This window comes from Brachionichthys hirsutus, unplaced genomic scaffold (assembly GCF_040956055.1).
Source record: "Brachionichthys hirsutus isolate HB-005 unplaced genomic scaffold, CSIRO-AGI_Bhir_v1 contig_327, whole genome shotgun sequence".
Classification (NCBI taxonomy): Eukaryota; Metazoa; Chordata; class Actinopteri; order Lophiiformes; family Brachionichthyidae; genus Brachionichthys; species Brachionichthys hirsutus.
Window position 1 is genome coordinate 130,104 of NW_027180448.1, and position 18,103 is coordinate 148,206.

General features: G+C 42.1%; 2 protein-coding genes and 1 non-coding gene across 3 annotated transcripts; all 3 read right to left on the bottom strand.

The window, feature by feature from the left end:
* Positions 1–3,244: 3,244 nt before the first annotated feature.
* Positions 3,245–3,327, bottom strand: trnal-cag (transfer RNA leucine (anticodon CAG)). The gene has a single exon. It is a non-coding gene; the product is annotated as a tRNA-Leu (tRNA).
* An 8,167-nt stretch (positions 3,328–11,494) lies between these two features.
* Positions 11,495–13,703, bottom strand: LOC137914974 (transcription factor Sox-7-like). Its single transcript, XM_068758454.1, has 2 exons — positions 13,472–13,703; positions 11,495–12,486 (listed from the first exon to the last, which is right to left on the bottom strand). Exons 1-2 carry the CDS (start codon positions 13,701–13,703, stop codon positions 11,495–11,497), a joined length of 1,224 nt encoding a protein of 407 aa, XP_068614555.1.
* A 1,926-nt stretch (positions 13,704–15,629) lies between these two features.
* On the bottom strand, positions 15,630–16,938 carry LOC137914984 (PIN2/TERF1-interacting telomerase inhibitor 1-like; the record flags this gene model as incomplete). Its single annotated transcript, XM_068758463.1, has 1 exon — positions 15,630–16,938. A coding segment is annotated over one exon (663 nt), but the record flags the coding sequence as incomplete, so codon positions are not given.
* Between the last annotated feature and the right edge of the window lie 1,165 nt (positions 16,939–18,103).

Sequence of the window (18,103 nt, forward strand, 5' to 3'; positions counted from 1 at the left end):
CAGGCCAGCATGAGTTCACCCAGTTTCAAGTGGATTATTTTAACCTTTGTTTGTGCAAAGCCCACAGACCACCACCGAACATGACACAAAGTCTAACTTAGTCTTAATCTTTTGTAAGTGCAGTTTGCAGGGTTGATCTTTCAGTTAGCTGCATGTGCATATTTTTCTTACTATGCAAAAAACAAAAAAACATTCATGCATTCGATTTAATGAGGAGATTAAACAGTTCTTATATAATCCAACTATGTATACTCACAGGATCCAGAATCATAAAAGAACCTAAATGAAAATAGTCCCAAAGCAGCAGCATGCAAGACGTGTACTCCAAAAGAAACACCAGAGCTATTACAACAGAGATGCCGGTTCCAAAGCCTCCCTCCAGATGCAGGTCTACCTGCTAATCACATGAGAAGCTAAGGATAGAATAAAAAGCTTCACTAATCACCTTGAGATTGGACAGAAATCTGCTGAGGCTTTGGACACATGACTTGGACTTCAACACTGCATTAAAGGAGTTAAGCACACTTTTAGAAAGGACCTGATGTGACCAGTGACAATCTATGACTCTGCAGATTATTTATTTATCAGGTATATTCCCTTCAGGCATCTTGGTATGATTCTAGTTAGCAGTCTTTATGTGTTATATCTCATATGCAAAATATGAAAACATCTTTTTGTATATCAACTTAACATAATGTCAGAAGATTATTTATGCAATAACCGTGTTGGTATAAAAAGAAACAAAGCTGACCCTTCTTCTTAGAACTTGTTAATCTTATTTAGGCATTGCTGTGATCTTTGGCTTTACATATTAATTAATAGTGTAGCAATAGCAATATAATTTATGTTCCCTTCCCTTCCCTCCCAATGGTAAACATTTATATAATTAGGGTGATGCTTTTTTGCATTTCCTTGATATGTGCAAGAAATGATTCAATATTTGCAATAATCTGGAGCTGAATTAGAATGGATCCAGAACTCAAGCTTGAAACAGAAATCTTTGCTCTTCTGTCTTGAACAGAGCAGCCTTTGCATTGTTTCTGTGTGTGAGACGTCTTCATGTGTGTTTGTTGGACAGTGTTACATCCCAGACGCATTAGAGCTCTGGGAATATTTTAAATCACGATATAAGAATAAGGCACCACGAGGAAGAGTAAAGTAAAAGTGGCTCTGATGATTTTGCATAAAGTATAAGAAAGGTGCGTTTGTTGTAAAAGAGAGAGAATGAAGCTAGTTTAGAGAATATCCTGTCTAAATATCACCTGGGGTCAGCTCGCTCTTTTCAAGGACAAAGGAATGGCCACAGAATATGCGAGCAGTTACTCTTATCAGAGGCTCGCAGCCTGCATGCCATTCCCTCCCTGTGATGCTGGGAGTATCAAGAAGTGCTTCATCACGAGAGCACCCACTCCCACTGAGCTTACATGATCACAGAGTGAGGCGAGCCCTCACGCTGCCATATGTCTTCAGGAGCTTGATGGGTCACGGCGGGGTGGAGTTGAGGTGGGTGGATTTATTGCGTCCTGACTCATGGGAGAAAATAGTTGAAAGACCCCCCACTGCTGATTCATGACAGTGAGCGAGTGACTCAAGAGAACTGCTGAGAACACGGTTTTGTCCTTCTGACCATGGTCTTTCCTGTGCAAGGAAGGTACCTCCCTGCACTCCCCTTGTAAAGAGGCCACAATCAGTTTGAGTCATCATGAAGAGGTGATTTATCTTTTAATTAAATGTCCGAATTCTAAAACAATTATTTCTTTTTTTCCCATATTGGGGAATTCACCGCCAGCCGCAAAGCCATGAGAAAATATTTCCCCGAAATCCTGATGTCTACATTAAATTAAAATAATATGCTTAACGGACATTTTGGTCCCCTCTATAGGCTCCACTCTGCAGGTGGATTACCATCACAGTGGGATGCCTTGAAGCTCATCGTCTGTCAGGCTCACACGTGAGCACTGATACTCAGGCTTAGCACTCCCCCCCTTCTGACTGTAGTTAAAATATCTGGGATAATTAGTGTGCGGTCGGCTGTGCAGCAGGATTCCTGCAATGTTAAATCCTATAAAGGTTTTACACCAAGGAAGTGGAGGTCCTGATATACGTCTCCAATTAAAGGGTGAAATTTGCAGGTTTAAAACCAAGTTAAAGGTTAAAAACTTAAAGGATGAATTTACAAATACTAACACTGTTATGTAAATTCATTAATTTAGGCATTGAAATAGCAGGAAACATTTTTTTCTCATACCAATGTTTTTTCTTTTTCTATAAGAAAGAAGGTAAAAACCAAAAAAAAATCATGTTTGTTTGTTCTATAAATGAAGGAACCTGTGTGTCCAGACAGACTCCCTCTGGTTGTTGTTCTTTCTTTAACCTTTACCTGTCAGCGTGAGGTCACACTAAAGCTCACAGAGAGGGACGTACAACTATAACCGAGAGAAGGAGACTCATTTAGACATGAAGCGGAATTACACAATCCTCCAGCAGCAAGCCACACCCTGCACAAATCCTGCTGTGCAGACCCCTGCAGATTTAAATGTCAAGTTCTATTTATTCATCTGTAGTTTTGTGTATTTTTTCCTTTCTAAGGTATCAAACAAACAAACAAATACTTGGATAATATACATTATTTCACTATTTAGTTTTACTTTGTATGGCTGCTACCTTGGTCAAGTCTTCACTTATATATAAACGAGATTTATAATATCATTGGGAATTCCTGGTTAAATAAAGGATTCATTAAAAAAAATGAAGGTGCAGGAATGAAGTTGATACTCCATTAAAAGTGAGAACAAATAATTCTCCACATGCATTACGATATATATATATTTGTGTGTGTGTGTGTGTGCGTGTGTGTGTGTGTGTGTGTGTGTGTGTAGGTGTGTGTGTGGTAAGTGTCAGTGCATGTGTACAGTATTCCCTGATGCTTGTGCATGGGAATATTGAAAATCTGTGATTAGCCCTGTCCATTTATATTTTGCTGGAAAATAAATATTTGTTTCTGACAGCAGCTGACTTGAATTTAATGAATTTGCCTCATCTGACTAAATATGTTTGACACATTTCAGTCAGAAGAAGCGCATATATTGTTTGATATTATTGCATGAAATTGATGATTTGATCAGAGATGATGATCATAGAAATATATAGAATTAAAAATTATTTACATGATAAATTATCAAAGAATTATACGATAGCATATATCACGACGTACCGTAACTGAAGTTGTTTTCGAAAAGGAACTTGTCAGAAGTGGGATTCGAACCCACGCCTCCAGGGGAGACTGCGACCTGAACGCAGCGCCTTAGACCGCTCGGCCATCCTGACTTATTCGCGTTGCTTTCCACGTGCCCTTTGTACTGTGCTTCGTCTTAGGTCCTCTCGTTTCCAACAGGATATTTCACGCGCTTTTACTTTTCTAATAAAATCAAGCCCTCAGTGCAAGCAGACATTTAATTAAGCTTAGCCGAAAATATCGGCTTCCTGTGCATAGCACACGTGCGACTGATGAGTCACTGAGTCTAAGAGACAACGCACAAACTTTTGATTGGCCAAAAATTCCGTGCGACCCATTGACGTCATTCTTTCTGTTTTAGATCTTATGTCTCGTACCTTTTTGTGCTTTTGTTACTGTTCTACATCATTGTAAATGGACATTAACCGCAATATAAAACTATTATATAATTGTTTATTCGATCATCTTCTGAACCAGAAATAATTTACTTTTATCTCCCATGTTTCTGCATCAGTCGTTAGTTGTTCGTCCTTTTCATACACAGAAGAATACCCCTGTCGAAGGCACCTTGTGTGTGTGGTGACAGTGTGTCCATAGCAAGTTGTAACTCTACAAAATAGCTTGATAGAACTTAATTTGCCCACATATGAGGAAGTGCCCCGCAATGAGCATGGCGTCTTGTCTGGGGTGTAATGATGGATGGATGATGAAATGGCGCTATTTCTGAAGTTGAAAGCTGTTTGAAGAGTCCAGTCAGCCTCAATGTGAAAATAATCCAGTCTGTTATCAGTCTTTTGGACGGTGGTTGAAAAGAACAGGACTGACGCTCTGAGTTGAGATGTTTGGTGCGATCAGTCAGCTTCTCCACACACTGTACCCACAGTGGATACGTGACTGTTCTTGTTTGATTAGCTTATCAGAGCTTTCATCTATGACTGCTCTGAAGTATCCACCATCTGCAATAAACATAGACGTATATCCAGCTCATATCCTGTTTTTAAGCTGTCAGCATGGTGCTTATAGTTGAAGTGCCTGAACTCTGGGGACCGCCGTGTGAGTCATTTCCACGGCTCTCGTTTTTGATGTTGAGTCTTTAAGGAAACAGAAGCGAACATCCAGCAGGAAGGGATTCCTTAAAACGCAGACAACAACAACAATCCGCATATTGACCCCGTAAGGTAAGGTTGGAGGAATGGTAGGGGGCATGGAAATGATGGCAGGGTCGGCTCGCTGACAAGGCCGGTCAGGAGAGCTCTTACACAGAAACAGTGAACATCAAGGCAACGGAAATGCTGCGTGTCATGACTGACGCACTTCAGCTCTGAATAAGCGCTCACATGTCAAGCCATTGATCCTGTAAGTAGGAATTTGCATTGCTGATTTTGTGATTTTATGTTTTACAGGCACTCACATATATTTTCAAACCTTTAGTGTCATTTTATTCTGTTTTTAACTCTTTTGATCTCTTCTAAACTCTTTAAAATTTGGCACCAATTGATTTAACATGGATCAATTCATAGCACCAATTTAATATTGGTGCTTAATTTATTTAGTTAATGCTGTTACATTTCATTTGACTCTATATTTAGTTTGCTTGCCAGTCATGTTAGTGTTATTCTATTTTTATAATAGAATGCAGCATCTTATACATATGTGATGACAAATAGTCAGACATTACAAGATGTTATCTACAGTTTAGGAGATTAGAGGATTAGCTGCACCGATTTTATGACAACAGTTTCATGATACTGATGCATTTTTTTCCGCTGAAGTTCACTGAAAAAATACATCCTTTCTTCCTTCATTTTTACATGTGGGACAACTGAGGGAAAACATGCCATTTTATACACAACTGAATATATATATAAATGTATTAAATCGTTTACCTTTCTCTATGTAAATATCAGATTATTTTGAATCAATTTAAATGATTAAATATTTATTTTATAATGTTACATATGTTTATCTTTGCTTTTTTTCTGTGTATGTGTAAAACCTTTTTTTCTGAATATCAGTTAAAAAAAAATCACATCTTGTCAAAGGAACATATTTTACCCACTATTGATATTTCATTCATCACAGACACAAGATGTTTATTTATCTATTGTTTGTGGACACAAATGATACCTAGGAAAAGTAAAGTAAATTTAAAAATGTGAAAAACAAAACTGCAGGTAAAGCAAAAACGCGCTAATAAGATCAATGATAATAATGTGATTTTAGGTCTGAAAACTTCAACTGCTGACGATAATAAATTTTCAATCATAGCTACTATGTTTTGACAGCAGATTATTTTTTAACCATGACTGACTTTAAGAGTTACATTTGTTTCATGTATGATAAACTGAATAATTACATAACTCCTATTTTATCAAGCAAATAATGGTATACTTTTTAATAATTAGTGATTTAGACAGCTATTATTACAGGAGGAGGTTATGTAATCACCAGCGATTATTGCTTGATTATTGAACAATGTTAATGGAATTTGACACAGTCATGTAGGATGGGGGCCTCTATCTCACCACTGAATTTCATCTCGATCGGATCCAAAATGAAGGCAGTAAAAAATATTCAATTTTAACATTGAAAATCCCATTTACGGATTCAAAAATCAGTTACAAATACACATCAACTCCGATTCACTTTTAATTTTCATGGTTGGTGTATAAAGATACCAAGAACACTTTAGAACCTTTTGATGATGATCCAGAAGAGATCCTGGATTCTGGATCTGATTGCTGAAACTGCAAACGTAATGGTTCTCGGTGTGTCCCATGAGCTGTCATCAGCTGCTCTGGTGCTTTGCTTTGTCTGTTCTCCCCAGCAGCTGTTAAAAGAGGACCAGCAACACCACTGAACTTATAGCATCACTCATCTGAATCATTAGTGCGTCTGCTGTTCAGGATGCACGCTGAGTAAACGATGTTGGTGCAGGATGATGGGGCAAGAACCACGAGGGCAGCATGAGGGCCCGATAAAATGGAAGAGATCGAGACTGACTTGAGATCAAAGACAGGCAGCGCTTTAACCATTGATTGTCATATCATATTTGATACACACATACAATTTCTTTACAAATTTGTCAGAAGATTCCATTAAGACCTTATTTTCCAAAAAATTGAGTGTTCTGACGATTCCTTCATGGTGCAGGCTTTAAAGGGTTAAAGGCATTATCCAAATTCACTAAATGTGTGGACATAGCCTAAATTAGTGTTTTAAACATAAAGAAAAGAAAATAGCAACACCTCAAAAGATGACCGGCTTTCTAACAGTTTAGGAATTAACCTAATTCGTTGCAATTACACATCTCACATCAGTCCTAAAGAAATACAGCTGTCAAAGGATGAAAACATTGGATTTAAAAGTCATAATCATCTCAATTAAAATGTAAATTTAATTGTGTAATGGCTCCTCCCATTACCTAACAACATGTCACACACTGAACAGTTAAGGCTGTTCTAGCTCATGGAACAGCCTCATCGCAATTAGGAAGCACAATAGGAATGTGCTCCTCCACATTGAGACACGTAGTTACATTATCCTCAGAAGAACCTGCTGCAGTCAAAAGAAAATCAGTGCTGTTAGACAGAGACTATCCTGTAAAAATAGGACATAAACTGCTCATTTAATTCATCCAAATGTGCTGATATTTAACACCTTTTGATTTCTTTTTTTTTAAGTTTTACTTCAGCCTTACATAAAACATTTTAATCCACAAGAAAGCTCTTGTTAAAGTGAGGAGTTTACAGAAATGCAAATTGTTTTGGAGGACAGCACGTATCTCAATCTTTTTTTTTGGTCGACTCTGCGGTAAAGCTCAGGCCAATAATCAGGCGCCGCTAGCTGGAAACCTAGCCTTCTCCTTCCCACGGTTGGCAGCCATGTGCTGGCCTCCCTCCGTGCTTTCGCCGCTCGCCTGTATCTGCTGAGAACAGGTGCCGGATCCTGTTCAGCTGCAGCATTCACGGCACAGGTACGAGTGGGAGGCCCTTGGCTGCTCATATGGTCCCCCAAGTTTTCCAGAGGTCCCCATCTGCATCCCTGCACATCCTCTGCCACATGGCACCTGTCCCTCGACGAGTCTGGTCCATTCTTCATCCGGCCACGTACACGCCTGCCTGCCACCCCATACTCTGCCTGTTGTTGAGCCACAATGAGATGAAGAATAGCTGCACCCTTAATCCCTCGCTGTGAGATGTGTGTGTTTCCCCCCCTTTTCCTTTCCTTTCCATATTTGGCCAGATTTAGGGCCAAGTATAAATTGTAAACATGTTATTATGCTGCTGTTACGCACTCCAACTGGAAATGTACTCCGACAACATTTAGTATTTGCTGATGTAAATGTGTCTTTATCCACACAGAGTAGTTTAATTTGGTGTGGAGTTCACTACATTAGCAGCGATGAGGAGGCTCTAATTGGTTTTACTGTGTTTTGCTTTTGCCATGATAATTCGCTCAGCATCACTCGTTTCATTCAGTTGCAAATAATCCCATGCAGGAACAAATATGTTTTACAGTGGTGGATTAAGGAATATTGCTCACACAGCAGGAAGGTTTAAAGGGCATCTCTGTCTCAGACATTAATACGCCACAGTCATTTATTACAAATCAGTCCCTTCCCCCTTGACCCCGAGTAAATAGCACGATGTGATTGGGCGCTCCCTATCCAGCTACACAATGGACGCTGAACCAACCAGACAGTTAGCCTCCTTCGTACCTCCGGAGGACGCAACATTTGTAATGATCACGGCTCACTTTGGTCCCAGCATAGAGATAATCCTTTGCACAGCTGTGCGCCTCATCTGCACACAGCGGGCCTTACGTCGCTACCTTGACAGTTGATGTTGAGTTACACTGCCAAGTTGTTTGTTTGCCCAAGGAAGTGACGTGACGGCAGAAGGGGAAATAGGAAACATAACAGACTACCTGACAGACTCGTTCCACAGGCTTGACCTGAGACTGGATCTGAGCCAGTCAGCAATCAGAGCGAAAAAAAACAAGGAGAGGCTCTTTTGTCTTTTGTTCAACCTATATCATTATATATTTTTTTGCAAATATTGTAAATCTCATAATCCTGCAAATATATGAATGATTAGACAAGTCAAATGAAAGAGATTTGAGAGGGAGAGTATTTATGGACAATTTCTCCAAGTGTTCAGTTCATGCAGTTCACAAGGTTTCATGATGCATACATTTGATCGCATATCTATTTTATATTATCTATTTTATTTTATATCTAAAACGGCAGGAATGGCCATCTCGTGGTTCCACCAGAGCCCAGAGGGTTCCAAAGGTTGCGCTGACGAGTCGACCTCCACGGATTATAACCTCACATCTAGACAACTTCAAAATATCCTCCGGAGCTCATCTATAGACATGCCACACAACGAATTTTGATATGCCAATAAAAAACAAGTTCCTTCTAACATAAGTTAACATCTTATTAACCACTATTAATTAATGTATAAAGACCAGATGGTGAAATATGAAAGTTGATGCCATTAAAAAGCAGCAGTGCCAGAATGAATGGTTTTTACTGGAAATCCATTTATATTATAACTCTGTTTTTAGTATTTACTGCTGAAAATGTTACTTTTGAGTTCTCTATCTGCAGTTTTAGCTGTTTGAATAACGCTGATGATCTTGAAGAATGAATTTGTATTTATAGTTTGACAAAATTAAAAATAATGGAATGGATTATGGATTATCTGCAGGCGATGCATCCGGGGGGGGTACCCTGCCTCACGCCCGTAGTCAGCTGGGATAGGCTCCAGCAACACCTGTGACCTGTAAAGCAGATAAAGCGGCCAAGACAATGGATGGATGGATTATTATTGGTTGGCAAGAGACCTAATTTCACATCTTTTGGGGGACACTTTTTAATGTGACACTAGCTGAATTGTAGATTTCTGGTTTATTGATTCATGTCATATTTGCCACAGTGATCATGAAAACTTTTTTAGTCTGCTGTGTGTTGAACTTTGCACGAATATAAAAGAAGAATATAGTCTTGTTATTGACTCTGCTCCATTATAGAATCTGGGGTCTCGCGTGATGACGCTTTGACATCTGAGTCCTTGTCCATGTCCTTGTCTCTGCTACAGCGTCCTACCCTGAGGTGGTCGATGTAGTTGTTGGGTGCAGCGAGTCTTTTTCCAGGGCGGTTGCAGCAGCAACACCCATGCAGAGTTGACCCTGAAACCTCTTGGGCTGATGCCGCACCTCAGACTACTTTCTCACCCCCACGCCTGGGGCACCACCTGCCCAAAAATACGGTTGCGTTTAAATGCAACCCTCTGTAGGGTTTCGAACCCCTGCAGGCCCAGAGGGTAATGATCTAACCCCACAGAAATGAGCATGTCAGCTGGGTTGCGAACAGTGGTGCTTGATAAATGTTGTCACTCATGTAAGTTTAATCATAATCACAACACAAAGATACACGATCACGGTTGAGTGTGGGTGCAGACAAACTTCATTTTCGGTGCATTTGTTCACTGCAAGCGTTTTAACGGCGCATCTTTGTTCAAGGTACGACAAGAAACGATGATAAAGCCTTTCCTGAAAAATGGTGGGTGCGTAAGATGCTAATCAACACAGCAGTGTTTCTTCCCGCTGGCTGGACAGTGAGTTCCCTTCCCTCTCTCTCTGGTGCTTTAAAGCAGGGCCCATCTAGGCCCAAACATCCTGATGGAGAGAGGCTTTTCCCTTATCAGTCAGGAAACACCGCTCCTCCGCCACATCCTCTTTACAAGAAGCACGACTCAACCATTCCCCCCCAAAAATGCAGGAAGACCAGCCAGACTTCAGGATTTGTCAAAAGTCCCCTGAATTCCTTTTATCAAAAAAGAAAAATTCAAGAGAACAGAGAGGGTGAGAGGGAAGATGGAGAGAAGGGGGAGGGAGGAAAAATAAGGAGGGTGTAAGGCAGTCAACGAGGTCTCCGGTTTTATTCGTTTATTTATTTTTGCACAGATTACGAAAGGTCTGCATCAGCAAGATAGAACGCGGGGCGAGGGGGCTGGGGTGGAAGGGGGTCCGGCGTGCCTAAGAATGGTACCGAGAATAAGACTCCAGAAAAACAAAGGACGGTGGAGATGGAGGTGGGCGGAGACGGCTGTGCCTGTTTTACACTAATCCTCTGAACGGGGATGAAAGCGAGAGGCGACTGATGGAGAAGGATGATTTGATGGAGGGTGGAAAAACTAAACGGGGGGGGGGGGGGAGTGGGTGTCAGAATGGGCCGCACAACAGTAACTAGACAGAGCCCAAAATAGAAGGCCGTCTGAAAGCAAACTCAAAGCTCGATGAGTTCACATATGTTTCCCAATTTGTGAAACATGCGTAAATAAAAATTAATTTGTGTGTGTGTGTGTGTGTGTGAGAGAGAGAGAGAGAGAGATGTTTTCGGTTTAGGTGTCAAAATAAAATAATAAATGAAAGTATTTTATTGTGGTATGAACTCTGTGATCACATTGTCCAACGCGCAACAGAATTTGTAGAAAAAATTGAACTTTATTTTAAATTATTGTCTTTCACAAACCTAAATCAGCATACAGTTATAGTTACAGTATTATTTTCATCGTAGATATTATGATTATATATTATTAAGTACTTGAGAAGAAGTATAAATGCCTTTTTTCTTTTGTTACACCATTTTCTTTAAATTGCATAAAAACAAAAAAACAAATGTCCAACTGAAACCTCATTCAATTACAACTAGTGAGGAAAGACTCCCGAAACTAACTATCATACAAATGTTCAAATGGAAATCGTCGATAATAGCATTACAATTAGATTTTATGCAACACATTAAAGGACTTAAATAAGCTTTGAAGGCGCATCTGTACATGCCGCAGCGGCAACGGTGACGGGCGACATTTACAAGTGGACAACAAGTCTTTAACAATTTTTCCTGCGTATTAGAAATTATATGACAACTGGAGGTGGCATACTTTAGTACTTTGCGTCTGCATCCCTGAGTTGTCCATTTCCATTCTTCATATTCCTCCAAACTGCTCTTTGTTCTTTCCTCGGCTCCAGACGATCATATTGCCCTGCAGTCAGTTCAGGTTTAAATCACGGTAGCAGGAAGTTACTCAAAGATGCTAAGAAGAGATTTGAAATTACAGATGAGAGCACAAAAAATGTTCCCTTCCTAGCACCCGAGTGCAACATTTTCCAAATTTGTTTCACTCTTTTTTAGACTTTGTGGTGTCTCTTTATCAGTCATATGTTTAGTGGACGCCGTGGCAAAGCTTACGAGATGCCGTAGTTGTTGTAGTAGGCCGCCGTTGCGTCTGCCAGCACGGAAATCAGGCTGGTTTCTGTGGTGCTGCTGGGACACGCCGTAGCTGCTGCGGTGGCTGCGGACGCTACCTGGATGTGTCCTGTGACAGTCATGCTGCTGCCCTGATCCGGGTGGAACATGGTCCCAGTGGAGTTCAGGTACTGGTCAAACTCATTGCGGTCCACCTCACCCAGAAGCTCAGCCTGGCTCAGCTGGTCTAGAGTCTCCAGGTGACCCTGTGTCTCTGGTGGGGGGGACAGCTGGCCCAGGTGACCCTGATGGAGCCCATGGTGAATCTGGGGGAAAGTTGAGGTACTGTAGTAAGATAGCAGCGGCCCGGGGATCATTCCACCACCACCACCACCACCAGTTTGGGACATGTGGGGGATGTGACCTATGTGTGTGCCCCCACAGTGGATTTGGGTCTGAGCATAGTCAACGTGGTAGGGCGGCGGGCTACCCATGTGTGTCTGATTCTGGTGGTGCTCGTCGGGACAGGAGGCTGAAGAAGAGCAGGAGACGGAGGAACTTCCAGATGTTGAATAATAAGAAGGGGGCACATGCTCGTGATCCACGATGTCTAAGGGGGACATCTCAGGGGGGGTGGGCAGGCCGTAGGGGTAGGTGTCGAAGCTGCTGTTGGAGCCCGCTGGATCTCTGAAACTTCGGACGCTCGGCAGGGCAGGGCTGGCTCTGGAAAACCTGCCGCTGACAGGGCTGCCCTCATCTTTGTCGAGGGGGTGACAGAGGGCACGCTGGTCGGGCAGGGCATTCTGATCGGGGGCCAGGCCGCTCAGGAGGAAGCCAGGGTCCACCCGCTTACAGATGCGCTTCAGCTGTTTCTTCCGGCGAGGCCGATACTTGTAGTTAGGGTAGTCCTGCATGTGCTGCACCCGCAGCCTCTCCGCTTCCTCCACATAGGGCCTCTTCTGAGGGGGGGTCAGAGCCTTCCACGACTTGCCTAGAAGAAAAAGGCGAAGGAGATATTTAAAAATAATAAAAATATATTTCTCAAAATTTAATTACTTCAAAAAACTAGTTTGCAGTTTCATCACTTTTTTTTTTTTTTACTATTTTCTTCATCTCCCATTTAAAAATTATTAAACCTTATAAAATAAACATATCAATGTTCCCAGGGATTTTTAATCTTTATCTTCTTAAACATAAACATATTAAAATCACATCAATATTTGTGGCATTACATTGTTTTCCAAAATTAAAGTGATTTAAAAAGACTACAACCAATAACACAAAAAGTCTTGCCTTAATTTGATAAATACATATGAATATTTTTAAAGTTAACAATTGAGATTTGCTCTCTCAGATGTGTTCCAACCTTTAAAGGGCGAATGAAAAAAAAAACATCCAGCAATTATTAAAACTGTATTCAGCTTACTCAGTGATTTAAAAGACGTGCAAAATTTCAAGATAAGCACAAGTTGGAAAACAGAATCAGAAAAGTTTTATTTACAAGTATACGTGTACTTATACAAGGATTTTGATTTTATTGTACAAGCGTCGCTGAGATAATAGAGGAAAAATTCAAGTGAGGCTTTTAAAATCTCTATTAAAGTAATACTGTTTTGAAATTGTCTTTAAAGTGATTTCCACGCAGCGAGAGTGCTGAATTTTAATATTCAGGACTAATCCAAATCCAACGAACCTTTCTCTCATTTTATGCGCTCATCAAGTAACGAATCTCACGGTGAGGCGACATTCACTTTCAAGTAATGGAAATTCAGAAAATCCTGTAACGGCTGTGGAGTGAGTGCGTGATTTGGACTACTAAGTATAATTTTTCAGTTTTTTATTTTGTCTTAAAGTTTTATAAAGATTTCCTGGAGTTTGAAACAAGTTACAAACTTTTGTAAAACACAAGTGGACAGTTTGTAGGATAATAATAATAATAATAATAATGATAATAATAATCATTTCCTTCATCTCACCCAACATTTTGCTGAGCTCGGCATTGTGCAGGTCTGGATTTTGAACCGCCAGCCGTTTGCGCTCATCTTTGGCCCACACCATGAACGCGTTCATGGGCCGTCGGATCCGCGGCTCCGGTGCCTTGTCCGTGGGGGTCCTGTGAGGTCCTTGTCCGTCGGACACGTCCCCATCTCCTGGAGGACACTCAAAGGATTCTGGCCACGACGAGTACGCACTGATGAGGGCTGCCATCTGCGCACTCTCTTCTCTCCAAACTTTACGCGCGCCTGTATTCAAAAAGTTGGCTTCTTAGTCGAAGTGTACGTTGAGCTATTAAAACCCCCCAAAGTAGACTGCTCTTTAAAATCCAGCGGTTACACTCACTGACAAGATCACTAGAGTTTACGCTGCTCTCACCAGTCTCTCACGCTGTGCGTGTGCGCGCGGAGAGCAGGTTGAAAGGGAAAAGCACAGATGTTTCAGCGGCTCCTCCTGCAAATGTTACGATTCAGTCTTTCCTGGTGGATGAGGGGAGCGCTTTATATTTGAGGAGCAGGTTCCAGAAGCCCCGGAGGAGGCGGCGGCTCCTCCTTGATTGCAAGTTGAGCCCCGTGAAAGGGAAGAGAGAGAGAGAGAGAGAGAGAGAGAGAGGGGGGGGGGGGTTCTTCAGGAGGAGCTACTTTTAGTGGCCCCAGAACAGAACACCATGAGTCCCCCTGAATTATTGTTTTTCTGTCTTCTCCCAAGTTTTAGTTCGATCAAAACTATCAAACAGATAAAAAAATAATAATTCAAAAGCGTTTTTCTACAAGGAAAACCTGACGTGTCAAACTGATCTAACCTGCTCTGCTGTGTTACACAGCTGACAGTTACAGGCTGGACACGGACACGCTGTGTGCTGGCACGCACATGGAAACACGTTACTTCCGGTTCTTTGGACAGAAACCAGTTTTAGTGATGTATTTTTCATGAACATCATTTTTGTTGAACAAAACCGATAATTACGGGCCATAATAATGGATAAAGACCTTTTCATTATTTATTTTTATTTTTGACTCTGTGGGTGAACAGAGATATAAACCCACTGAGCACACACTGCAAACAAATCAGTTTCCTTCTGTGGCCAGAGGCCGGTGCATATCAAATCCAGGAGTTCCTGTTGACAGGATACTCTTGGTCTGCAGCCATGAAGTAGCTCACACTCTCACACTGAAGGGCGCACGCGCACACACACACACACACACACGCACACGCACACACACGCACACCGCTCAGAGGTCATCTGGCTTTGGAATATTTTTAGAGGGAGTAGTCTGACCAGACTCTGTGAATTCACTTTATTTCCTCAGTTCATCTTCAGCCAACACGGATCCAAAATTGTCATCAGTGGCTCCCACGCCATCAGGCTGAACACGCAGCTCCGGCTGCGTGTGTGTGTGTGTGTGAAACTCGCTCCACCACTGTGTGGAGCTGGCCAATTAGTGCCATGTTGGGCCGCAGCGCTCAGGTGCGCGCCGGCGGGGCGCAAGAGTGACGCAGTAGACTGGCAGCTTAAAATGTTCAGTTCGGAGTTCAGCATGAATCGGGGTGGGGGGGGGGGTCTCTGAGATGATGAATAGATCTGTGCGGGTGGGGGGGGGGGGCTGCATCAACCTGCTGCAGATCAGGGTCAAAGACGAGATGCCCATTCATGATGTCAAACAGAGATTAGCCTTAATCCAGTTCACAGATCGTGTTTCTCTGTCGTGCTTTTATACATTTCGATGTAAGTGGGCAGACTGTCCACAAACACACAGTTGTACAGCCTATTCAGTGACGCGGGTCACTGAAGACAAACTTTACCGGTAATTGAAGTGACATATCCTGTAATGTGGAACATTTCAGATTAAAGATTACATTTGCAGGTAATTGTTTCCAAGACAGACGGAAACAAAACTCCCTTATCCTGTAATGTAGGTGGAGGGACAGTTTGGACACCGTCCACTAAGGGTATAGCAATTACAAGTGAACTATTAAGTCTGCTGTGATTTATAAAACAAGTGCGACAAGGAATGCGTCCCTCCTTGATGTAGACAGCACAGCGCCAGCCTCCCTGCTCGCTCGACGGGCTTGTTAAATTCTCGTCTGGCGAGCGAGAGAAAAGATTTCACGACTTAGGAAATCACACCAGCGAGCCCAACTTGTTAATTCCACCTTTATAAGAGACGAGCAAACAGAAAGCATTAAAGATGAAGCCAGCATGCTGCCTTCAGTGATCACTCCAATTTATTAAAACATTTGATCCACTCAAGTTTAGATTCTCTGGCAACTAATTTCATCAATTCAGATTTTTAAATTTATATAATAATGAAATGTCTGTTCTGTTGTTTCAACAACAAAGCCGAGACACCGTCTTCAATGCACAACGTCACGGTCAATTTAAAAATCAGTTAATTCATGTATCAATACATTTTAGAGTCTAAAATGTATTGATACATGAACTGGGAACAGACAAAGGACAGTCTACAGGTTGAGGGAGTAGTTCATGAACTCTCAGGAAGTTTAAAGGGGGAAAAAGGAAGCACTTCCTGTTACACCCGGAAGCACATGAAGTCGCCCCCTTTCAACGGTTATAGCTGCGGCTTTGCTGGATCATCCAAGGGTTTTAATATAATCTAACATTTTAATTCTGAGTGTGAAACAAGGCTATTGAATGCTACACAAAGACGTTTGATTTGATAATAAAGGCACTGTGTTTCCTGAGATCACAGGACAACATGATCATCAAATCCCTCAGAAGCCTAAAGAACTCATGGAACTGGAAGCCAATTAAATCAGTTCAATCCTACAGTTGATGTCTCTTTTTCTTTTTACATTGCTTTAACACCTCTGCCCCGTCTCCTTTTACTACATTGTCCACCTCTTCCCAGGGCTTTTTCTTCTTGTGAACAATCTCTGAATCCACTACTTGATCTGTTGGCCCTCGTGTATTTAGTCGCTCTGTTTCTTTATGTTCTTTACGCTTCTTTTGCTTCCTGGGCGGCGGCAGCTCCTCACTAGTGCCGGAGCTACCATTTTCAGCTGTAGCGCCTTCACTTTCTACCGTTTTCCTCTTTTTTTTCTTTTTCCCCAGATGCTCCTGCTGTTGGTCCCCATCATCCGCTCTTATATTAGGGCCGCTGGTGTTCGCTTCAGGCTCCTCTGTAGCCTTTTTGCTTTTCTTCTTCTTCTTCTTCTTCTTGAGTTCTTGTGAGTCGATGTGGCTGTGGCTGTGGCTGGGACTGGGCTCCTCAGATGGACGGCCCGTCTCGTTGGCCTCTGCCTCCGCTGTGGGTGCCGAGCTTCGGGCCTTCCCACAGGCCTTCTTCAGCCGAGACATTCGCTGGGAAAAGTACTCTTGCATAGTGAGCGCACTTTTCACCGTCTTAGTGATGGACTCTGCATCCAGCACAGAAGGAGTCGCAGTCTCCTCTGTGTCACTGCTCCGAGAACCACAGCCGTTGCTCTCCTGGGAAAATGAAACACAGATGAAAGAGGACAAGTTAGGAACTCAGGCTGAACCTCGAGGAAGCTGAATGTTGGACCGTGGTGCTTAAGCGGTTCAATAAGCACGAGGCAAATATTGGCGAGTGAACAGAGGCCTAAAAAAAGAAAGGATGCTGATGTCAAATAAACATCTGACATTCATATTCTTCTAACAACGATATATGGAACCACATCCATATTTTAGGGAGAGGAAGCAAAAACAGGTTTCCACTGATTCCAGTGAGGAAGTCTGGATTGACAGAAGAAAGAGCAGCACTCAATTGGTTTTTTTTAGGGGGGTGCACAGTCCAATCTGTGACCGTGGGGTCAATTGACTCTTCCTCCAACCTCTGGACTACAGTTTTTATATATTAGGACCAACTTTCCGACTGAGGCGCAACACTTCCAGCTCTTCATTTTGACTACACCGCATGAACAATTTGTCACCTCACCCCTGCGACCCATTCGTCTTCATTTTCCTAATGGCCTACTCAATGCATAAATGATTTGTCTGGAAGAATGCAGAGGGGTTCCTCCTGAGGATCGGACTAAACAATACTGCCGCTCCATGTATTACCTTACAGACGCTGGTGTGCCGTGCCACTTGAAGGTTTGCCCTTTAAGCTCTTAGTCAGGTTGGGCTCTTTGACCCTCGATGCTAATTAAGACGGACAAGCTAAAAGATGTGAAACAATAAGACTGCGGATCCAAACTACAGACTGACGCTACACAAAGGGCTTCCTCTGGAGCCTTCAGGATGCTCTTTACCGATACGTCTATACATTAAGTATCACTTAAACAAGCCACCTGGGACTTCAGTGAAATTGTGCAAGCTATTACTCTAAACCAAGTAAAAGGCAGCTCTTCATAGTCAATATAATTCTATAGAGGGGGACTATTGTCTCGCAAAGTAATACATTCATTCACACGGTAAGAAAAAGTATTGTCCTTTCACTTTATGAATTATGCAGGTAAAATAATGCGTTACATGCATTGCTGTAACCGGCTGATTCAGAATGGCTCACGGAACCCAAAGTACGAGACAGGTGGTTCGAACGGTTCAAGAAGTTTTACACCACCTCAGACAGCAGAAAGAACCCCTTAACTTCTAACCCAGGGGGGGTTCAGGTGAGGTGTCATTAGGTGAA

Coding starts and splice junctions, on each gene's coding strand:
- LOC137914974 (XM_068758454.1), bottom strand. CDS start 13,703: ATGGCAGCCCTCATCAGTGCGTACTCGTCGTGGCCAGAATCCTTTGAG. Junction 12,487..13,471: donor CGAGCTCAGCAAAATGTTGG/GTGAGATGAAGG, acceptor TTTTTCTTCTAG/GCAAGTCGTGGAAGGCTCTG.